Source organism: Microtus pennsylvanicus, chromosome 2 (assembly GCF_037038515.1).
Source record: "Microtus pennsylvanicus isolate mMicPen1 chromosome 2, mMicPen1.hap1, whole genome shotgun sequence".
Lineage (NCBI taxonomy): Eukaryota > Metazoa > Chordata > Mammalia > Rodentia > Cricetidae > Microtus > Microtus pennsylvanicus.
This window is the reverse complement of record NC_134580.1, coordinates 81,701,957-81,725,809: the sequence shown is the minus strand read 5'-3', so window position 1 is coordinate 81,725,809 and position 23,853 is coordinate 81,701,957. Positions and strand designations below refer to the sequence as shown.

At 37.9% G+C, this 23,853-nt stretch overlaps 1 protein-coding gene across 1 annotated transcript; it reads left to right on the top strand.

Moving 5' to 3' along the window:
* The first annotated feature begins 8,182 nt into the window (after positions 1-8,182).
* Positions 8,183-9,154, top strand: LOC142844905 (olfactory receptor 4F3/4F16/4F29-like). Its single transcript, XM_075963685.1, has one exon. It carries the CDS (start codon positions 8,183-8,185, stop codon positions 9,152-9,154), a length of 972 nt encoding a protein of 323 aa, XP_075819800.1.
* Positions 9,155-23,853: the final 14,699 nt, after the last annotated feature.

Below are 23,853 nucleotides of genomic sequence, written 5' to 3'. Positions count from 1 at the left end.
AGTCGGTAGGTTGCCTTTGTGTCTTAGTGACAGTGTCCTTTGCTTTACAGAAGCTTCTCAGTTTTAGTAGGTCCCATTTATTCAATGTTGCCCTTAATGTCTGTGCTTCTGGGGTTATACCTAAGAAGCGATCGCCTGTGCCCATCTGTTGTAGGGTATTGCCCACTTTCTCTTCTATCAGGTTCAGTGTTTTCGGGCTGATATTGAGGTCTTTAATCCATTTGGACTTGAGTTTTGTGCACGGTGATAGATATGGGTCTATTTTCATTCTTCTACAGGTTGACATCCAGTTGTGCCAGCACCATTTGTTGAAGATGCTTTCTTTCTTCCAATGTAAACTTTTAGCTCCTTTATCGAAAATGAGGTGTTCATAGGTTTGTGGGATAAAGTCCGGGTCTTCTATACGATTCCATTGGTCGACTTCTCTGTTTTTATGCCAGTACCACCCTGTTTTCATTACTGTAGCTCTGTAGTAGAGTTTGAAGTCAGGGATGGTAATGCCTCCAGAAGATCCTTTATTGTATAGGATTGTTTTGGCTATCCTGGGTTTTTTGTTTTTCCATATAAAGTTGATTATTGTCCTCTCCAGATCTGTGAAGAATTTTGATGGGATCTTGATGGGGATTGCATTGAATCTATAAATTGCCTTTGGTAGAATTGCCATTTTTACTATGTTGATCCTCCCAATCCAAGAGCAAGGGATGTCCATCCATTTTTTGGTATCCTCTTCAATTTCTTTCTTCAATGCCTTAAAGTTCTTGTCAAATAGATCTTTCACTTCCTTGGTTAGATTTACCCCAAGATATTTTATGCTGTTTGTGGCTATCGTGAATGGAGAAGCTTCTCTGATTTCCCTCTCTGCTTCCATATCCTTTGAGTATAGGAGGGCGACTGATTTTTTGGAGTTGATCTTGTATCCTGCCACATTACTAAAGCTGTTTATCAGCTGTAAAAGTTCTTTGGTGGAATTTTGGGGGTCGCTTATGTACACTATCATATCATCTGCGAATAACGAAAGTTTAACTTCTTCATTTCCAATTCGAATCCCCTTGATCCCATTATGCTGTCTTATTGCTATTGCTAGAACTTCCAGCACTATATTGAAGAGGTATGGCGAAAGTGGGCAGCCTTGTCGCGTTCCTGAGTTAAGCGGGATGGCTTTGAGTTTCTCTCCATTTAATTTGATGTTAGCTGTCGGCTTGCTGTATATAGCTTTTATTATATTTAGGTATGACCCTTGTATCCCTAATCTCTCCAAGACTTTTAACATAAATGGATGTTGAATTTTGTCAAATGCTTTTTCAGCATCTAATGAAATGATCATATGGTTTTTTTCTTTCAGTTTATTTATATGATGGATTACATTGATAGATTTTCGTATGTTGAACCAGCCCTGCATCTCAGGAATGAAGCCTACTTGATCATAATGGATAATTTTTCGGATGTGTTCTTGGATTCGGTTTGCCAGTATTTTGTTGAGGATTTTTGCGTCGATATTCATGAGTGAGATCGGCCTGTAATTCTCTTTCCTGGTTGAGTCTTTGTGTGGTTTTGGTATCAGAGTAACTGTAGCTTCATAAAAGGAATTTGGTAATGACCCTTCTGTTTCTATATTGTGGAATACATTGAGGAGTATAGGTATTAGGTCTTCTTGGAAGTTCTGGTAGAATTCCGCATTGAAACCATCTGGCCCTGGGCTTTTTTTGGTAGGGAGGTTTTTGATAACAGCTTCTAGTTCTTCGCGACTGACAGGTCTGTTTAGCTTGTTCACCTGGTCCTGATTTAATTTTGGTAAATCGTATTTATCTAAGAAAGTGTCCATTTCTTTTACATTTTCCAGTTTAGTGTCATACAAGCTTTTGTAGTAAGATCTAATGACTCTCTGAATTTCCTCTGTGTTTGTGGTTATGTCCCCCTTTTCATTTCTGATCTTATTAATTTTCAAATTTTCTCTCTGCCGTTTGATTAGTTTGGATAGGGGTTTGTCAATCTTGTTGATTTTTTCCAGGAACCAGCTTCTTGATTCATTGATTCTTTGGATTGTTTTTTGTGTTTCTATTTTGTTGATTTCAGCCCTCAGTTTGATTATTTCCAGTCTTCTACTCCTCCTAGGTGAGTCTGCTTCTTTTTTTTCTAGAGCTTTCAGGTGGGCTGTTAAGTCTCCAATATGTGCTTTCTCTGTTTTCTTTAAGTGGGCACTTAGTGCTATGAACTTTCCTCTCAGGACTGCTTTCATAGTGTCCCATAAGTTCGAGTATGTTGTTTCTTTATTTTCATTGAATTCAAGGAAGACTTTAATTTCTTTCTTTATTTCCTCCTTAATCCAGGTATGGTTCAGTAGTTGACTGTTCAGTTTCCATGAGTTTGTAGGCTTTCTGGGGGTAGCATTGTTGTTGAATTCTAACTTTAATCCATGGTGGTCTGATAAGACACAGGTGGTTAGTAATATTTTTTTGTAGCTGTGTAAGTTAGCTTTGTTACCAAGTATGTGGTCAATTTTCGAGAAGGTTCCATGAGCTGCAGAGAAAAAGGTATATTCTTTCCTATTTGGGTGGAATATTCTATAGATGTCTGTTAAGTCCATTTGCTTCATTACCTCCATTAATTCTCTAATTTCTCTGTTAGGTTTCTGTCTGATTGACCTGTCCATTGGTGAAAGAGGAGTGTTGAAGTCTCCTACTATTAGTGTGTGCGGTTTGATGGCTGCCTTGACTTTTAGCAATGTTTCTTTTACATACGTGGGTGCTTTTATATTAGGGGCATAGATATTCAGGATTGAGATTTCTTCCTGATGAATTTTTCCTGTTATGAGTATAAAATGTCCCTCTCCATCTCTTTTTATTGATTTAAGTTTGAAGTCAACTTTGTTAGAAATTAGTATGGCCACACCTGCTTGTTTCTTAGGTCCATTTGCTTGATAAGCCTTTTCCCAGCCCTTTACTCTGAGTAGGTGCCTGTCTTTGTGGTTGAGGTGTGTTTCTTGTAGACAGCAGAATGTTGGATCCTGTTTTCGTATCCAGTCTCTTAGCCTGTGCCTTTTTATAGGTGAGTTGAGTCCATTGACATTAAGTGATATTAATGACCAGTGGTTGTTAACTCCGGTCACTTTTTAAGTAGTAGGGTTTGTGTGTTTCCCTTCTTTGAGTTGCGCTGGTGAAGGGTCTCTAGATGTCTGAGTTATTGAGGTCTTTGTTGGACTCCTTGGTTAGTGATTTTCCTTCTATTATTTTCTGTAAGGCTGGATTTGTGGCTACGTATTGCTTAAATTTGTTTTTATCCTGGAAAATTTTGTTTTCTCCATTTATGGTGAACGAAAGCTTGGCTGGATATAGTAGTCTGGGCTTGCATCCATGGTCTCTTAGTTTTTGCAGTACATCTATCCAGGACCTTCTGGCTTTCATGGTTTCCATAGAGAAGTCAGGTGTAAGTCTGATAGGTTTACCTTTATAAGTAAGTTGGCCTTTCTCCTTTGCGGCTCTTAATATTCTTTCTTTATTCTGTATATTTTGTGTTTTGATTATTATATGGCGAGGGGATGTTTTTTTTTGATCCAGCCTATTTGGGGTTCTGTATGCCTCTTGAACCTTCATAGGTACATCCTTCTTCAGGTTGGGAAAGTTTTCTTCTATAATTTTGTTAAGTATATTTTCTGGACCGTTGAGCTGCACTTCTTCTCCTTCTTCTACTCCAATTATTCTTAGGTTTGGTCTTTTTATTGTGTCCCATATTTCCTGAATGTTTTGTGATGAGAGTTTGTTGGACTTGCTGTTTTCTTTGATCAGTGCGTTTATTTTCTCTATGTTATCCTCAGACTCTGAGATTCTTTCTTCTATCTCTTGTATTCTGCTGGTTATGCTTGTTTCTGTAGTCTCTATTCGTTTACCTAGATTTTCCATGTCCAGCCGGCCCTCTGTTTGTGTTTTCTTCTTTGCCTCCATTTCATTTTTCAAATCATGAACTGTTTCCATTATCTGCTTGATTGTTTTTCCTTGCTTTCCTAGGGTATCATTCACTGATTTACTCAATTCCTCGAACTTTCTGTTATACTTCTCATCCATTTCTATAAGGGCGTTTTTTATATGCTGTTTAAGGGTGTCAATCACTGTCATGAAGTCAGTTTTTTCTCCTTCTTCATGATTAAGGTGTTCATGTCCTCCTGTTGTGAGGTCGCTGGCTTCTGGTGGTTTCGTGTTGTTCTTCAGATTGTTGGGTGAATTCTTGCATTGGCGTCTCCCCATCTCTTCCTTCCAATATTCTCCTATGGATCTTCTTTTACAGGATCAGGTCTTCTTGCCAACTGATGTACCTTCCAAGTGATGTCACTCCCCCGTGATGTTTCTCCTGGAGTCCAGTTCTGATCTCCTTGCTGCTTGGTTAGCTTCCAAACAAAGGCCCACCCTGCTTGCTGCAGGCAGGTTATGGAGACAAAGGAGCTACCACCTTCCCCTTTGCACTCACCTTCGGGTTCAGTCCCAGCGCCCAGGCAGGCTGAACAGGGAGGCACTCTGCTCCAAGAAGGGAGGGATGGAGGGAGACAGGGGGTAGGGGGATCTGGATGTAAGCTGGATGGGATAGGAAGAGAGAGGAGGTACCGGGCAGTGTAGCCCTGTAGGTTGATCAGGAAGTGTAGGCGGGCTGTTCCCGGGTGCCGCAGCACTCACTCACCACAATGATGTCTCACTAGGTGCCCTGATGAAACTCCGTGCTGCTTGGTTCGCTCGCAGACAAAGGGCCCACCCTGCTTGCTGCAGGCGGGCTATGGGGACAAAGAAGCCCCCGAGCTCCCCTTTACCCTACGCTTGGGGTTAGGACCCAGCGCCCAAGCAGGCAGAGCAGGGAGGCTCTCTGCCACCAGGGAAGGGAGGGGGAAGAGCAACAGAGGTGGGGGGATCTGGATGTAAGCTGGATGGGATAGGAAGAGAGAGGAGGTACCGGGCAGTGTAGCCCTGTAGGTTGATCAGGAAGTGTAGGCGGGCTGTTCCCGGGTGCCGCAGCCCTCACTCACCACAATGATGTCTCACTAGGTGCCCTGATCGAAACTCCGTGCTGCTTGGTTCGCTCGCAGACAAAGGGCCCACCCTGCTTGCTGCAGGCGGGCTATGGGGACAAAGAAGCCCCCGAGCTCCCCTTTACCCTACGCTTGGGGTTAGGACCCAGCGCCCAAGCAGGCAGAGCAGGGAGGCTCTCTGCCACCAGGGAAGGGAGGGGGAAGAGAAACAGAGGGTGGGGGGATCTGGATGTAAGCTGGATGGGATAGGAAGAGAGAGGAGGTACCGGGCAGTGTAGCCCTGTAGGTTGATCTGTTTTCTTACTTTTAAAAATAGGTTGAGTGTGAACAACTCACCTTCTACAAAATGTTTGATGGATGTTCTGTAAAACAGATGCAAATTTGTGAGAGATTTTCATGCTTCTCAGATTGGAAGAGTGTTATAAAAACCTGACCAGAAGTAAATTTTAACATGACAGCAAAAGCCTCAATGTTGAAAATATATGTTGTGACAAAATGTCATTTTAATTTCAGAACAAAATGGTATTTAAAATATAAAAGGTTTAATTATTTTCTCGCTTTCATCTGTGGTATAAAATATAAAGTTTGAATGTTTGAATTAATTTCATTCTGATCAGTGTTCTTATTAGGAAGACTAAAGATGTATGAGGTGACTTTTACCTAATTATGTATTTGAATAAGATACAGAGCTATTTATATCTCCCAAACTATTAAATAAATGTAGTCATGTCTTAAATTAGGCCAACCATATTTGAAAAACTTTTTTCAGTTTTTAAATAGATAATACTATGTAATACAAATCTTGATGAAGGATAAGATGATCTTACGGAAACTGTGTTATTAGAACAAATCTCATGATTTAGGTTTCTTTGGATTTAGGAATGCTTTGAAAATATAAGCATAGTGAAAATACAGACAGATTCAACTGTGAGGAATAAGTTCATAATTTAAATATTTTTGCCTATTTTACAGTAAGCTTTCTCAATTTTCTATCCCTATTATACACCAACTTTTCAAATTTCATAGTCTTCCTATGAACATTCTACATGACCTAGATTTAGATTTTTTCTTCATTCTTATTTATCCCTTTATTACTGCTTTTTGAAGAGTGAGAATAATTTAGTGTTTGGAAGAAAATTACCCCAGGGAAGACAATTTTTTAAATCTCAGCAGTACTTTAGGGGAGGAAGGAGAGAGAGGGGCAGAAGAAAGATAGAGACTGAGAAAGAAGGTAAGAATGTGAAGGAGCGAAAAAGAGAGAGAGAGAATTAGTTAAGGTGACATGGAAATCAAGTACATGAAGGGAAAAGAACTTTAAAGAAAGAGTAAGGAAGCCCTGAGAACCAGAGGAAGTATGCTTAAGACAGGCTTAGGGCAGAGTTAGAATTCCTAAAGAAAAGATTACAGTTCATTTTCTTTATCATTTCATAATTCTATCCAATCTTTAATATTATATAATCATGTCTATTTTGTAGTTTTAAAAAACATAGAGAATTTTCAAATTTCATCAAATATGTATTTATTTTTCCCTCATTTTCTAGGTTTTCAGAGTCTAAACTTTGGTATGCACTAATGAGAAGACAGATGTAAATTGAGCTGTATAGAGGTTGCTGTTTGAGAAATGAACCAATGAATTCAATTTTTATTGAGTACTAAACATATATATGATGTTCTATGAGAACAAATGCACCAATTTCACATTTGATATGTTGTGTTGTATTCTTGTTGAAATGATGTGAATAATGTAATGTATTCATTAATGGGAGACGAGTAGTACATTTTGAAACATATTTGGCCATGGTAGTGTGATGCCCTCTGCTTATTCATATTCATTAATGTTTTTGAGTAATCTCATGAATTGGTCACTGCTATGAGCAAGAGGAAGAAATGCATTTTTATGTTAGAATTAATTAAATATCCACAAATGTAGCTCTTAACTATTGTGGACATGATAAGATATTTATGTCTGCCTCACTCTGTCCTGCCCAGTCCTTACTGAATGCATGACTGTGATCTGTGTTTCATTCCTATAACTTCACTGAAGTAACCATTTTAATTTGTTTAACAAAAAGAAAACTCAAGGTTGACTGCTCAGCATCTTTTCAAATGGTAGACAGCACATAGCTGATTAATCACGGTTCCTGAATATAAAGAAAAGATGATGTCTGCTATGCTGTTTCTTCTCTAAATAAAATAAAACTACAAATAATACAAATCATTTCACAGGATTATGATAAAAGGATTCTTACATTTTTTTGTTTTTATATCTGTGCCTTTACAATTAACGTGTCTACAAATGTTAAATGAACAAAGGTTGTTCACCATAATATTAATTTTTAAGAGTAATAGTACAACAAAATGGGAAACATATTCATATAATGTTTTTTTCTGTTTATATACCCTTAAGGTGAGAATTTTTATATTATATGGTATTTCTCTTTTAATCATTTGCATCTCTTCTCTTGTCTTCTTTTTTATACTTTATACCCCACCCCACTTCTTTTTTGTATTATACTATTAAGGATAAAGCCAATATAAAGAAATAAATTGTTAGACAAGCACACCTATACTGTGCTGCAAATTTATACTGTACTTCAGTTTTTGAAAACTTTCCATACTTTTTTCTTTAATGAATGTGTTAATTTAAATGTCATCAACAGTTTGTAAAAATATTCTCTTTTTAAAGGTTCATTTAAAAATTACTTGTATGTGTTCTTGAGATTAAGTTCATGTTTCATGTTTGTGGAAATTTATGGAAACCAAGAGGTGTCATTTGACTTTGGGGAGCTAGAACTCTAGGCTATTTTAAGCTACTTGAATGGAGGTTAAGAACAAAACTAGGGTCTTTTGAAATAATAGCAAGTGCTCTTAACTGAAGAGTCATCTCTCCAAGCCCTAATATCCCCTTTTAAAATCCATCAAACCTTATTTTCTTTTGAGTTTTGATAAAAACTTTTGCTACAGGTGTTAAGTCATAATTCAAACTAATTTATAAATTTCAGATTATTGATTGTGTATAGAACTTCCTTCTCTCACACTACTTACATTAAAGTCAGTTTCAATGCTGCAGTAAAATAGATTTTCATTACTAGGAGATTCTCCTATTCTATTTATAAAATTATAATTTACAGTTTCTCACATTTCCTCCTTCAGGTAGTACTGCAAACAAAGCCAATGGAAGGAAAGAATCAGTCTGTGATGTCAGAATTTGTGTTCCTGGGACTCACCAAATCTTGGGACATCCAATTATTCCTTTTTGTGTTCTCCTCCATGTTTTATGTCACAAGCATGACAGGAAACTCCCTCATCGTGTTTGCTGTGGCTTCTGACCCTCACTTACACTCTCCCATGTACTTTCTGTTGGCTAACCTCTCCTTCATCGACCTGGGTGTTTCTTCTGTTGTGTCCCCCAAGATGATTTATGATCTGTTGAGAAAGCATAAAGTCATCACTTTTGGAGGATGCATCACCCAAATATTCTTCATTCACTTCGTTAGTGGTGTGGAGGTGATTTTACTCATAGCCATGGCCTTTGACAGATATGTGGCCATATGTAAACCTCTCCATTATCTGACCATTATGAGCCCAAAGATGTGCATCTTGTTTTCAGTGGCTTCCTGGGTGGCTGGCTTTATCCATTCTCTCATTCAATTGGCTTTTGTAGTAAACTTACCATTTTGTGGACCAAATGTTTTGGACAGCTTCTATTGTGACTTTCCTGGGTTCATCAAACTTGCCTGTGTAGATACATACAGTACATACAGACTGAAATTACTAGTCTCTGTCAACACTGGATTTATGTCTGTAGGTTCCTTCTTCATACTGATCATTTCCTATATTATCATCATATTTACTGTTCAGAAACATTCTACAAGTGGCTCCTCTAAGGCCCTGTCTACACTTTCAGCTCATGTGACCGTAGTGGTCTTATTCTTTGGTCCTGTGATGTTCATCTACACACGGCCTTCTTATTTCACACACTTGGATAAATTTCTGTCCATATTTGAGGCAGTTGTCACCCCCATTCTGAACCCTGTGATCTACACATTCAGGAATCAAGAAATGAAAAAGGCAATGATGAAAGTATTTAAACATATAGTGGGCTGTAGACAAATAATTAAACGCTTGCACTCTGATCATTCTTAATTGCATATAAATGTTCATTGTTAACCAGTATTAAAGAAAAATATTTCCTTGAAAATATTGGTATGCTTTGTCACATTCATATATATTCTGCTTTGTCTTATACTTAGTAAGAATGACAATATATTATTTGCTTAAATAGTAAAAATGTAACAAATCTAAATTCATATGCAATAATATTTTCTTGAAGAAAGCTCTTAGACACAGCCAAGGGGATGTTGTTTTGAAGACTTCAGGTAAAGGAATATTTTCGCTCTACTTTTCCAATAATTATTCTCTTTAATTATGTTTCTTTGTATTCTATATGTGCAAGTGCCTCAAATACTTGTAAGCAGAATTCAAGAAATACCAAATATTATTTGTTAGGACTCATTTAGCTTCATTCATATTTACAAGGGTGGTCCAACATGCTTAAATCATGTGTTTTATCACGTGAAGAGTCTCAAAGTCAGAGACTGCATGATCACATCTGAAAATGTAGAAAAACAACCTTTAATTCAGTTCATGATTTCATGATTACAGTCATGAATGAGCTATTATTAGAAGGGAGCTTTCTCAACACAATAAAAGCTATACTCTATAAATTAACAACTAACAACATGGCAAATGAAGAAAAGGTTTTGTGACACTTTATTTAAAATCAGAAGAAAGATATCCTGCTGTTATTCAATAATAGGATTTGATTCTTAACTAGAGCAATAAGACAACAGAAAGTATTAAAATGGTATTGAAACTCTGAAACTGTCAGTGGAGAAAGTGCATAGGTTTATTTGGTACTTTTGTTGCTGTGACAAATACCATGAACAAAAGCATCTAATGGAAGGGTTTGTATTGACATATGTTTTCAAACGGGAAGCCTATAATGAAAAAGAAAGCATTGCAGCAGGTGTTGCAGGAGGAAGCATGCTCATCTAGCTACCAATAACACACAGATAGTAGAGAATGAACTAGAAGTGAAGTTATAATCTTTCATGACCCCTTGGAAATGCAGCTCCCCAGGAAAATTTGTGTTCTATGAGTTTCATAACCCTCCAAAACAACATTGCTAATACACCAAGTGCTCAAATACATGAGCCTATGAGAGGCACTTCTATTCAAACCCCTATAGTAGTCCACAATAAGAGACAGACTTCCTAAATCGTACCCTGGATGCTCGAGAAATAAAGCCAACAGTCGGCAAATGAACTTTTTGGAATTTAAAAGCTTTTGTTCAGCAGATAAAATTGTTAATTGAGTGACGAGGTAGTCTACTACATGGGAGAAAATCTTCCCAACATATATATCTGACAGAATATTTCTATCTAGACTACATGCAGAACTAAAATCTGTATGAATAAACAACTTAATAAAAATGGGCTACAGAGCTAAACAAAGTTCTCAGAAGAAAAGTTTCAAAAGTTTATAAATATTTTGGATGATATGGAGCCTGACTGTCCTTCTTCTATCACCAGGCTTGGCTCCTAGTGGTGATACTGGGATACTAACCCAGCCACAAAACCTTAGACCCACAACCTGTCCTGCCTGGCACAATGGTGGATCAGAGCTAGTGGTAGTGGCCATCCAATTCTGAGGCCTAAGTCACAAGAGAAAGCACTTCCCTGACACTGCCTGGATGGCCATGAATTGGAACCTGGATGGCTCCAAAATCTGGAAAGAATCAAACGTAACTGGGAAAAAGTCAGTAAAATGATTTCTAATATTATTCCGCTATAAGCAAAGGTTGTTGTCTAGCCCATTTGTCACCAGGGAGGCTTTCTCCAGCAGATGATGGGAGCAAATGCAGAGACCAAGTGCTTGGTACAGATTGCAAAACTTGCAGAAGAAGGGGAGGAAGGACTGTAGGATTCAGAGGACACCAGGAAAACAAGACCCATAGAATCAACACAGCAGGGCTCACACAGGCTCACAGATAAGTCAACAACCATGGATCCCGGAAATGTTTGCACCAGCCCTGGGCATACAAGCTGTGGTTGTTTAACTGGAGGTGTTTATGGGACACATAAAAGTGGGATTGGAAGTATTTCTGACTCTTTTGCCTTTTGGGGGATCCTTTAATTCCTACTTTTTTTTGTCTCCAGCCATGATATGAGGGTTTGTACCTAGTCTTATTGTTTCTTGTTATTCCACATTATGATACTTGTCATGATCTCCCTGGGAAGCAAGCTCATTGTTGAATAGAAACAGAGTAGTGGATCTGGGGGAAGGCAGGGGAGGAAGGAGCATTGGGAAATTGTTGTGTGATATTTTGATTGTGTTCTCACAAATGAACCTTCCTTCAAGTTAGAGGGTGGTGCTCACCAATAGTGGATCTAAATTAACTCTAGGGGTTTGGAGGACTACTGACAGAGAGGAGACAGGAAGTAGTAAGGTCCAGCAGGGAGAGAACTCAATTAGAATAGCTCAAATTCAGGAACTCAAAGAACTGGTGGATCAGATAAAAGGCAAGTCATTTACAGTTTGGACTTTTACAGGAAAAGATATTTTTTATTAAAAATACCAGTAGTATATAAAATTCAAAGGTAAAGCTTGCTTTTTTACCTAAAAAGTATGTAGAGAATCAGTGAAAGGGCCATTATAAATTATAATTGTACAACATATTATTTTCCATTGGTGATTATATAGTACCTAAATTAATGATCTATCTGTGCATAAGTCTAAATCTCAGGCTCAGAGGCTGTGTAGTTCTTCTGGTCTCAACTGGAATTCTTCAGATATATAGGCCACGTGGCAAACTGACTGGATTTGGGAGAGTTTAAGTAGCCTCTCCCATGTGCCTTGAGACATAACTAGGTACTTATTTGAAAATAGTGTTTCGTCATTAGTCTTGTACAAGCTTTGTTAGCTTTGGATTGTGAGCAAGCAAGAAAAGGAGAAAAATTCAAATCTTATGTTTGAAAGCACCCTAACTTCTGAAAATCAAAAAGCAAAACCTTTGCTATATACATTGTTCAAAGTAAATGCGGGCATCAAGTCAGCTTAAAGACTGCAGAAATAGATTCCACCTGTTGGCAGGACGAGCCATACAATATTTTTATCAGCTAGAGTTTGGTGTAGGAGGTCCTTCTGTATTTGTGTTGCTTTCATTGGTTGAATAAAGAAACTGCTTTGGCCTTTTGATAGGGCAGATCTGAGGTAGGCGGGGAGGACAGAACTGAATGCTGGGAGGAAGAAGGCAGACAGAGAGCCACCATGGAGCCAGCCGCCAGGTCAGACATGCTGAATCTTTCCCGGTAAGCCACGACCTCGTGGAGAAATACAGATTATTAGAAATGGGTTAAATCAAGATGTGAGAGTTAGCCAAGAAGAGGCTAGATATAATGGGCCAGGCAGTAATTTAATTAATACAATTTCTGTGTGGTTATTTTGGGGGTTGAGCTAGCTGGGAAGCAGGATGTGGCCCGCTCCTACAACAAGAGTTTTTTTTAAAAAAATATTTTATTTGTTTAATTTTATTTCTTGGCAAAGGCCTTTATGGTGATCCACAGGTTCAAGTTCTTTACCATGAATAAATCTTGTCCCTATGCCACAAAGCAGTCTTAAATTCAAGAACCAGGAAAACAAATGGAATTATATACCAGGGTTAAAGAGGGCCAGAGAGAACACTTTAGTGACTTTTTACAAAGATTCACTAAGGTTGCACAAAAAGGAGTAATAAACCCAGATGTTATATGAGTACTTATTGAAATTCTGGCTTTTGAAAATGCCAACGTAGAATGCAAAAAATATACTTGTGCCTTTAAAGGTTAGATGAGCACCTATGGATGAATGGATCCTGCATACAATGAACATTGAGACATTTGAGTGTAATACTGAATCGTGGGTAGGAGGAGCAATTTCCAAAGCAATAAGAGACACCAAAATGCCAAATGTTTTAATTGTGGTAGAATAGGACATATGAGAAGGGATTGTAGACAAGGAATTCCTAAGAATATCTTCTCTGGGAATGGACTCAGCCTTTCGGTATATGTAGAAGGTGTGGGAAAGACTGACATTGGACCAATGAATGCAGATCATCAAAAGACAGATAAGGCAACCCAATACCATTGGGAAACTTCTTGGTGGACTTCTTGTAGGCCCCCAAGCCAAAGGTTGCCCAGTTATTCCCCATCACTGTGGAGGAGATGTCTCACTAGGAAAATTAAAGAATCCAGTGCCTTCTGTAAAAAGACCATACTGTTCTAGACGATGGCATAAACAGTAAGGATGAGTCAAAAATTCCAATAGGAAATAGGAAATTTATATTCTGGCTGACTTTGATAAATGATCAAAGATCAAAGCTAAGAATGTGTATAAATGATATTGTAATTTTTGGTTTGATAGACACAGGTGTGGATATGAGTATCATTACTCCAGAATTTTGGTATCCAAATTGGCCTCTTCAAGTGGCAGATGTTCAATTACTAGGAATTGGAACCATATGTCAAGTTATACAAAGCCTGAGATGGGTTGATTGCATGGGCCAGAAGGTCAAAGAGGGAAGCTGAGGACATATGTATCCAATATTGCAGTAAATTTATGGGTCATGACCTGCTGCAGCAATGAAATACCCAGATTAACAAACATTCCTGCAGTCCCAGAAACTTATAATTCTGGGAAGGATATTATAAGGTACTATATACAAAGTTCACCAGCCATTCAGGCTGTACAAGAACATAAAGCAACTAGCAAACCATTAGAGGTACCAACAGCCCTATCTTTAAAGTGGTTAACTGAGAAAACAATATGGGTTAAGCAGGGGCCTCTAGCTGAAGAAAAGTTGTAGGCTTTAGAATAGCTGGTACAAGAGCAATTAGATAATCACCATATTGAAGAATCAATCAGCCCTTGGAATTCTCCTGCATTTGTTGTTAAAAAGAAATCTGGTAAATGGAGAATGGTTACAGATCTAAGAGCTGTCAATAAGGTAATTCAACCTATGGGCCCTTTATAGTCTGGAATTATTCTACCATCTCTGTTACCAAAAGGATTGCCTCTTATAGTTATTGATTTGAAAGATTGTTTCTTCACTATACCTTTACAAGAAAAGGATAGTGCCTACTTATAGTAATTCTTAGCCTACTAGGAGATATCAATGGACTATTCTCCCACAAAGACTGCTCAATAGGCTCACTCTGTGCCAATACTTTGTAAGTCAGCCATTGGAAATAATACGTAAGTAATTTCCTAAGTATATAATTTACCATTACATGGCAGACATTTTGCTCTCTGATTCAACGATAGATACTTTAGAAAGAATGTTTGAAGAAGTAAAGAAAGTTTTTTCAAAATTGGAATTACAAATTGCTCCTGAAAAAATACAAGGAGGAGATTCTGTCAATTACCTAGGTTATAAAATAGGTTTGCAGAAAATTAGAACACAAAAGGCACAAATTAGGAGAGACCAGTTGCAGATTGTTAATGACTTTCAAAGATTGTTAGGAGACATTTTCAGTCTACGACCGGCTGGCTGTTGGGATAACACATGATCTAATAATTCATTTAAACTAAACTTTAGATGTTGATAAAGACTTGAATAGTCCCAAAGAATTAACAGCTGAAGCAGAAAAGGAATCGATAATTGTTGAGGAGAAATTACAGGAGGCACATGTGGATAGGGTGAATCCAAATCTTAATTGTATTCTAGTCCTATTGCCTTCCAGAATTTCTTCTACAGGAATTTTAATGCACACATACAATATTATCTTAGAATGGATCGTTTTACCACATAAACCAAGTAAAAAATTAAAAACTTATGTGGAAAAAGTCTCTGAATTAATTATAAAAGGTAAATTGAGACTTTATCAATTAGCATGTATAGAGCTAGAAGAGATTATAGTGCCTTTTACTAATGATGAAATAAAAATCTTATGGAAAGACAATGAACCATGGCAAAGAGCTTGTGCTAATTTTTTTAGGGAGAAATATATAGCAATTATCCCAAAGCAATAGATTTTACCTTATAAAGAGAACTTCTAGGATTCTTCCTCGAATTGTAAGTGATGCTCCAATAATGGCTGCCTGTACATTTTATACTGATGCAACTAAATCATGGAAGGCAGGTTGCAAATCAGAAGAATTAAGTAAGGTGGAACAAAGCCCTTATAATTCTGTCCAGAAGGCAGAATTATATGCTATTCTCATGTTGCTAAGGGATTTTTTTCATTTTTTTAAAATTCGGTTTATATTTGACAATATTTAGATACAAGATATTAAATATAAAAACAAACATGCTTAAAATTATGAACACTAATAATAAATTCAATCCATGTGAAAATAATATACAAACAATACTGAGGTGTGTTTAAAAGATTGTTTGTAAATCCTCTTAAACTTAGCTTAAAATCTGACAGTCACATATTACATGTAATCTTGTCTGTTATGTTTTCACACCATACTTTAGGTAAATTATGAAGAAATCTTCCCTACACGGATATAAAGTGGGTATACTGGGCAATAATCTTTTTTTATCTTTTTTAAAAGTTTTTATTACTAATTTCTGCCTCCTCCCTGCCTCCGCTTCCCATTTCCCTCCCCCTCCCCTGCTACCCTCCCTCTCCCTCTCCAGCCTAAAGAGCATTCAGGGTTCCCTGCCCTGTGGGAAGTCCAAGTTCTTCCCCCCTCCATCCAGGTCTATGAAGGTGAACATTCAAATAGCCTAGGCTCCCACAAAGCCAGTACATGCCATAGGATCAAAACCCAGTGCCATTGTTCTTGGCTTCTCAGCAGGTGCTAAGGGATTTTAAAAGAAACTTTTAATATAGTTACTGATTTACAATATGCAGAAAGAGTTATCTTGCATATTGAAACTGCTGACTTTATACAAGATGATACAGAATTGACTTCATTTTTTATCTTGGTGCAAGACATAATCAGGAATAAGCTTTGTTTTATATGCATAAAACACATCTGATCCCTTACGGGTCTGTCAGGTCCTCTAGCACAAGGTAATGTAGAAATTGATCTATTATTGATTGGAAGTGTATTGCAGGCCTCAGAATTTCATAAAAAACATCATGTCAATAGCAAAGGTTTAAAGAAAGAGTTTCCTATTACATGGCAACAAGCTAAGGAGATTATAAAGAGATGTCCTCATATAAATGATTTCATGTACTATAATATGAACTTTGACTGTATTCATCCCCTCATTACCTCCCTAGTCCTCACACACTTTCCTCTCCTGCTAGTCTCTTTGCTTCCCACCAGGTTCTCTTGTATTTTGTGACATGAATTTGTGTAGAGAATAATATAAAAAAATTAAATTAAAGGTACAGTAAAATAACAGTAAATAACAATCAAAAGGGATACAATAGGACAAATCCAGAAAGATTAAAAAAGATAAAGAAACCAGTAGTGTGATATGCCTTTAATCCCATCACTCAAAAGGCAGAGGCAGGAGGATCTCTGTGAGTTTGAGGCCAACCAGGTCTGTGTACTGTTTTCCATGACAGGCAGAGCTACATAGGAAGATCCTATCTTAAGAATTCAAAATCCCATCAACTCACCAACCAACCAACCAACTAACCAAGCAAAAATAAGAATGAGGTTGAACTGTTAGACTGTTTTATTTCTTGGCCCACAGAAATTGAATACTGCTAGTTATAAAACACATGCACACACTTACATTTGTATATGAACATATGCAAGCATGGATACACACTTGTGCACATACAACTGCATGCAAGCTTATACACACGAATATAAATGCTTATGCATATACACCCAATCCATACATGCATCACACACATATACAAACACAAAGACACACTGAGACACACATGCCAACATATATTCATCCACACGTACCCAAGATGCTCATATATTCACACACATGCACTTACATATACATGTGCATGTATGTGCACACATGTGTAATCCTTCACAATGCACTAATCCACACAAACACACTTGCACACATGTGCACTCATGGATGCTTGCACACACATTTATTGATTTATGTGTATATAAAGAACTCTATCAATTGAAAATTATAGAAAACAAACGACATTTGTCTTTTGCCCTTCTCTCTTTGTCTTTTTTTCTTTTTCTTTTTTGGTTTTTTCAAGACAGTGTTTCTCTGTGGCTTTGGAGCCTGTCCTGGAACTAGCTCTGTGGACCAGGCTGGTCTCAAACCCACAGAGATCCGCCTGCCTCTGCCTCCCTAGTGCTGGGATTAAAGGCGTGCGCCACCATCGCCCGGCCTGTCTTTTTTTCTTTAATACGATGATACCCAGTTACATCCATTTCCCACTAAATTATATAACTTTTATTTTCCTTTAAAACTAAATGAAACTCCACTCTGTTTATTTACAAGTTTTTTTTAAACTGTTGACAGACACCATGGCTCAGCTCTGTAACTTAGTGTCCTAGTTTGGGTTCTGTTGCTGTGACAAAACGTTGAACAAAAGCAGTTTGGAGGAAGAAAGACTGTCTTTGGCTTACAGGTTACAGTTCATCATAGAGGAAAGCCACGGCAGGAAGTCAAGGCAAGCAGCTGGAGGCAGGAACTGTAGCAGAGACCATGGAGAAATGCTGCTTCTTGGCGTGCTCTCCAAAGCAAAGAAAGTGTGCTTTCTATTTATTCCTTTTTTAATTTTAAACTTTTTATTCTTTTACATAACAACCACAGGCCCCTCCATCGCCTCCTATTGCTGCCCCACCTCCCCCATCCTTTCCTTAGAGAGGAGAAAGCCTCCCATGGGGAGTCAACTAAACCAGGCATATCTAGTTGTGGCAATACCAACTCCCTCCCTCTGCATTAAGACTGGGTAAAATATCCCTCCATAGGGAATGGGTTCCAAAAAGCTAGCTTATGCATAAGGGACAGTTTCTGGTCCTACAAACAGACCAAGTCACATAACTGTCCCCCACATCCAGAGGACTTAGTTCGGTCCCGTGCATGCTCTCCAGCTGTTGGTCCAGAGTGCATGAGCTCCAACTAGCTCTTGTCAGCAGTCTTGTGGGTTTTCCCATCATGACCTGGACCCCTTTGCTCATATAATTCCTCTTTCCTTTCTTTACAGGACTCCAGGAGCTCAGCCCAGTGCTGGTTTGTGGATCTCTGCATCTGCTTCCATTACTAGATGAAGGTTTGTGATGACAGTTGGGATATTTACCAATCTGAGGAGAGGAGAAAGCCAGTTCAGGCACCCTCTCTACTAGGGATCTAGGCTGTGGTCACCATTGTGGATTTCTGGGAATTTCCCTAGCACCAGGTTTCTCCCTAACCCCAGAATGACTTGTTCTATCAAGATGTTTCTTTCATTGCTTTCCCTCTCTGTCCCTCCTGCAACTTGCCCATTCCCTTTCCGGATGTTCTCATCCTCCATCCCCTCCTTTCCCTCATGCCCTCAGTTTACCCAAATGGTCTTATCTACTTCTCCTTCCTAGGGAGATCTATGCATGTCCCCCTTAGGGGGACTTTGTTATCTAGTGTCTCTTGGGCTGTGAATTGTAGTCTGGTTTTCTTTGCTTTACATCTAATATTCACTTATAAGGAACCACCATTTTTGTCTTTCTGGGTCTGAATTACCTCATTCAGGATGATTTTTTTTAGTTCTATCTGTTTATCTGCAAATTTCATGATTTCATTTTTTAACCACTGAGTCGTATTCCATTGTGTGAATGCGCCACATTTTCTTTATCTGTTCTTTGGTTGAGGGGAATCTAGGTTGTTTACAGGTCCTGGCTATTACAAATAATGTTGCTCTGGAACATACTTGAACAAATGTCCTTGTAGTATGATTGAGCATCCTTTGGGTTTATGCCCAAGAGTGGTATTCCTGAGTTAGTTTGATTCCCAATTTTCTGAGAAACTGCCATACTGATTTCCAGAGTGGTTGTCCAAGTTTGCATTCCCACCAGCAATGGAGGAATTTTTTCCTTGCTCCATATCCTCTCCAGCAAAAGTTGTCATTAGTGTTTTTGATCTTGGCCATTCTTACATGTGTAAGATGACATCTCAGAGTCGTTTTGATTTGCATTTCCCTGATGTCTAAGGATGTTGAACATTTCCTTAAGTGTCTTTTGGCTGTCTAAGATTCTTCTGTTGAGAGATCTCTGTTTAGTTCTCTACCCCATGTTTTAAATGGGCTATTTGGAATTTTGATGTCTAATTTATTGAGTTCTTTATATATTTTGGAAATAAGTCCTCTGTCTGATGTGAGGTTAGCAAAGATCTTTTCCCGTTCAGTAGGCTGCCTTTTTATCTTATTGACAGTGTCCTTTGCTTTACTGAAGCTTCTCAGTTTCAGGAGGCTCCATTTATTTATTTTTGCTCTTAGTGTCTGTGCTACTAGGGTTATATATAGGAAATGCATTGAAGGCTACTTCCCACTTTGTCTTCTACCAGGTTCAATGTGGTTGGATTTATATTGAGGTCTTTAACCCGTTTAAATTTGAGTTTTGTGGATGGGGATAGGTATGGATCAATTTTGTCTTCTTCTACATGCTGACATCTAGCTATTCCAGCACCATTTGCTCAAGATGCTTTCTATTTTCCATTGTATAATTTTAGCTTCTTTGTCAAAATTCAGGTGACCATAGGTGTGTAAATTAATATCTGGGTCTTCACTTCAATTTCATTGATCAAACTGTCTATTTTTATGCCAACACCAAGCTGTTTTCACTGCTGTAACTCTATAATAGAGTTTGATGTCAGGCATGGTTATGACTCTGGTAGTTACTTTATTATATAGGATTGTTTTGGTTATCTTGGGTTTTTTGTTTTTCCATATGAAGTTGATTATTGTTCTTTCAAGGTCTGTGAAGAATTGTGTTGGGATTTTGATGGGGATTGCATTGAATCTACAGATTGCTTTGGTAGAATTGCTATTATTTTTAATTGCTATTTTTTATTATGTTGATCCTACCTTTCCAAGAGCATGAAAGATCTTTCCATTTTCTGGTATCTTCATCAATTTCTTTCTTCAAAGACTTAAAGGTCTTGTCAAATAGGTCTTTCACTTGTTTGGTCAGTGTTACCCCAAGATAATCTATGTTATTTGTGGCTATTTTGAATGGCGAGTTTTCTCTGATTCCTTTCTCAGCTTCTTTATCATTTACATATAGGAGGGCTGCTGATTTTTTGAGTTGATCTTGTATCCTGTCACATTACTGAAGGCATTCATCAACTGTGTGATTTTCCCTAATAGAGTTTCTGGGGTCACTTATGTATTCTATCATATTATCTTCAAATAGCAAAAGTTTGACTTCTTCCTTTCCAATTTGAATCCCCTTGGTCTTCTTTTGTTGTCTTATTGCTCTAGCCAAAACTTCAAGAACTATGTTGAATAGATATGGAGAGTGAACAGCCATGTTTCATCCCTGATTTTAGTGAAATCACTTTGAGTTTCTCTTTGGGTAATTTGATGTTGGCTGTCAGCTTGCTGTATATTGCTTTTATTATGTTCAGATATGTTCCTTGTATCCCTGACCTCTTCAAGGCCTTTATCACAAAGGGGTGTTGGATTTTGTCAAATACTTTTTCTGCTTGTAATGAGATGATCATATATTGTTTTCTATGTTTCAGTTTATTTGTATGATGGTTTACATTGATATATTTTCATATGTCAAACCATCCCTGCATTTCTGATATGAAGCTGACTTGATCATGGTGGATAATTTTTATTGATGTGTTCTTAAATTAGGTTTGCCAGTATTTATTGAGTATTTTTTTGATCTATATTTATGAGTGAGACTGGTCTGTAATTCTGTTTCTTGGTTGAGTCTTTGTGTGGTTTTGGTATCAGGGAAGAAGGAAGCTTTCTTATCCATTCTCTTAGCCTGCGTCTTTTTATGGGTGAATCCAGTCCATTAATATTAAGAGATATTAATGACCAGTGATTGTTAAATTCTGTTAACTTTCAGTGGTAGTGTTTCCCTTCTTTGGGGTTTGCTGGTGTGTGATTGTCTGTTGCCTGTGTTTTGGTGGGTGCACTTAGCTTCCTTAGGTTGAAGTTTTCCTTCTAAGACTTTCCATAGGGCTGGATTTGTGGATAGGGATTTTTTAAATCTGATTTTGTCATAGAATATCTTGTTTTCTCCATTGATAGTTATTGAAAGCTTTGCTGTGTATAGTAGTCTGGGGTTGCATTTGTGGTCTCTTAGTATCTGCAACACTTCTGTACAGGACCTTCTGGATTTTCTGCTTTCCAGTGAAAAGTTAGGTGTAATTCTGATAGGTTTGCCTTTAAAAGTTACTTTACCTTTTTTCTTTGCAGCTCTTAATATTCTTTCTTTATTCTGTATATTTTGGGTTTTGATTATTATATTATCATATGACATGGGGCCTTTTTTTTTATTCAGTTTACTTGGTGTTTTTTCAGCTTCTTTTACCTTCAAAGAGATATTTTTTTTTTTTTTTTAGTTTGGGAAAGTTATCTACTATGATTTTGTGGAATATATTTTCTGTGCCTTTGTGCTGAGGTTCTTCTCCTTCTTTTATCCCTATTATTCTTAGGTTTGGTCTTTTCATGGTGTCCCAGATTTCTTGGATGTTTTGTGCTAAGAATTTGTTGGATTTAACATTTTATTTCCTGTATAGTATCGTCGACACCTGAGATTCTCTCTTCCATCTCTTGTATTCTGTTGGTTATGCTTGCCTCAGTAGTTCCCATTCATTTGCTTAGATTTTCCATATCCAGAATTACCTCAGTGTTCTGTTTGCTTTTTTGCCTCTATTTCAGTCTTTAAGTTTTCAACTATTTGAACTCTTTGCTTCACCTGTTTGATTGTGTTTTCTTGAGAGATTTATTGATTTTCCCCCTTTTTTGTCTTTTCCTCCATTTCTTTAAGAGAATTTTTCATTTTCTCTTTAAAAGTTTCCATCATCCTCATAAAGTTATATTTAAAATTGTTTTCTTCTGCTTCTTCTGGGTTAGGATGATCAAGTCTTCCTGTTGTATAACCACCGGGCTCTGGTGTTACCATGTTGCATTTTAGGTTGTTGAATGAATTCTTGCATTGACACATACCCATCTCTTCCTCCAACTGGTAGCAGCAGTGTCTTTGCCTCTTGGCCCAACTATTGCAGTGGCTAACTTTGTCTTTGGGAACTGTTCTTGGTCTGCTCTGTACTGTCTCTGTCTGTGTCTCAGGGAGCCACTGAGATCTGTCTTGGCCTGCTCTCTTGGCCTACTCTCTTGGTCTGCTCTCTTGGTTTGCTCTCTTGGTCCAGTTTGTTCAGTCACAGCCTGTGCTTCAGGGTTCCTTTGAGGTTGCAGGGGATAGGAGCATTTGGCGGTGGAGTGAGACGTATAACTTGCAGGGTCTAATTGATGAGGTGGCTGTGTTGGAGCAGCCTACCTGCAGGAACGTTGCCTGCTGTCTGGCTAGTGAAGCTGAAGCAGGTGGGGGAGGGGTCCAGAGTTTTGTCCCCAAAAAGGAGGGCCAAGAGAGTGTGGTCTCCTGCTGAGTAGGTGGTCACTCCCCTTTTTGCCCTCTCTGTGTATTTGCAGCCTATGTTTCAGAGATCCTCTGAGGTTGCAGGGCTAGGGAGTGGAAGGGAGATATGACGGTTTGGAGATGGAGTGGGACTTCAAAGGTATATTCTTGCCAGGAGGTGGTGGCGCACGCCTTTAATCCCAGCACTCGGGAGGCAGAGGTAGGTGAATCTCTGTGAGTTCGAGGCCAGCCTGGTCTACAAGAGCTAGTTCCAGGACAACCTCTAAAGCTACAGAGAAACCCTGTCTCGAAAAACCAAAAAAAAAAGGGTATATTCTTTTGTGTTTGGATGAAATAATCTGTAGATTCCTCTTAATTTGTCAGGTTAATAATATTTCTTTGTTTAATTTTTGTCTGGATGTTCTGTCCATTGAGGAGTATGGGGTATTGAAACCTCCCACAATTAATGTATGAAGCTCAATATGTGATTTATGCTTTAGTAATGTTTCTTTATAAATATGGGTGTTCTTACATTTGGGGAATAGATGTTAAGAATTGAGATGTCATCTCGGTGAACTTTTCCATTGATGCATATGAAGTATCGGTTCCCATCTCTTTTCATTAATTTTGGTTTGAATTTTATTTTGTTAGATATTAGAATAGCTACTCCAGCTTGGTTCTTGGGGCTGTTTTCTTAGCAAATCTGTTTCCAACTGTTTATTCTGAGGTACTGTCTATCTGACATTGAGGTGTATTTCTTGTATTATGCATAAGGATGGATCTTGCTTTTTAATAAATTCCTTAGCCTGTGTCTTTTTATTGGAGAATTGAGTCCATTGACATTAGAGATATTAATGACCAGTGATTGTTAATTCCTGTTCATTTTTTTTTGTTGATGATAGTGTGTGTATATGTGTTTTCCCTCTTTTGTTTTTATTTCTGGTATGAGATTATATAATTACTGTGTTTTCATGGGTGTAGTTAACTTCCTTGGGTTGGAGTTTTTCTTTTAGTACATTCTTTAGGGCTGGGTTTGTGGATAGATATTGTTTAAATTTGACTTTATCAGGTAATATCTTGTTTTCTCCACTTATGGTGATTCAACGTTTTGCAGGGTATTGGAGTCTGGGTTGGCATTTGTGGTCTCTCAGAGTCTGCAAGATATCTGCCTAGGTCCTTCTGGCTTTTAGAGTCTATATTGAAAAGTCAGGTATAATTCTAATAGGTTTGTCTTTATATGTTACTTGGCCCCTTTCCTTAGTAGCTTTCAATATTCTTTGTTATGTGTTTAGTATTTTGATTAGTGGTGGGGGGTGCTTTGTTATCTGGTTTAATCTATTTGG

Bases quoted from the DNA above. Each gene is read 5' to 3' on its own strand.
- LOC142844905 (XM_075963685.1), top strand. From the start codon at position 8,183: ATGGAAGGAAAGAATCAGTCTGTGATGTCAGAATTTGTGTTCCTGGGA.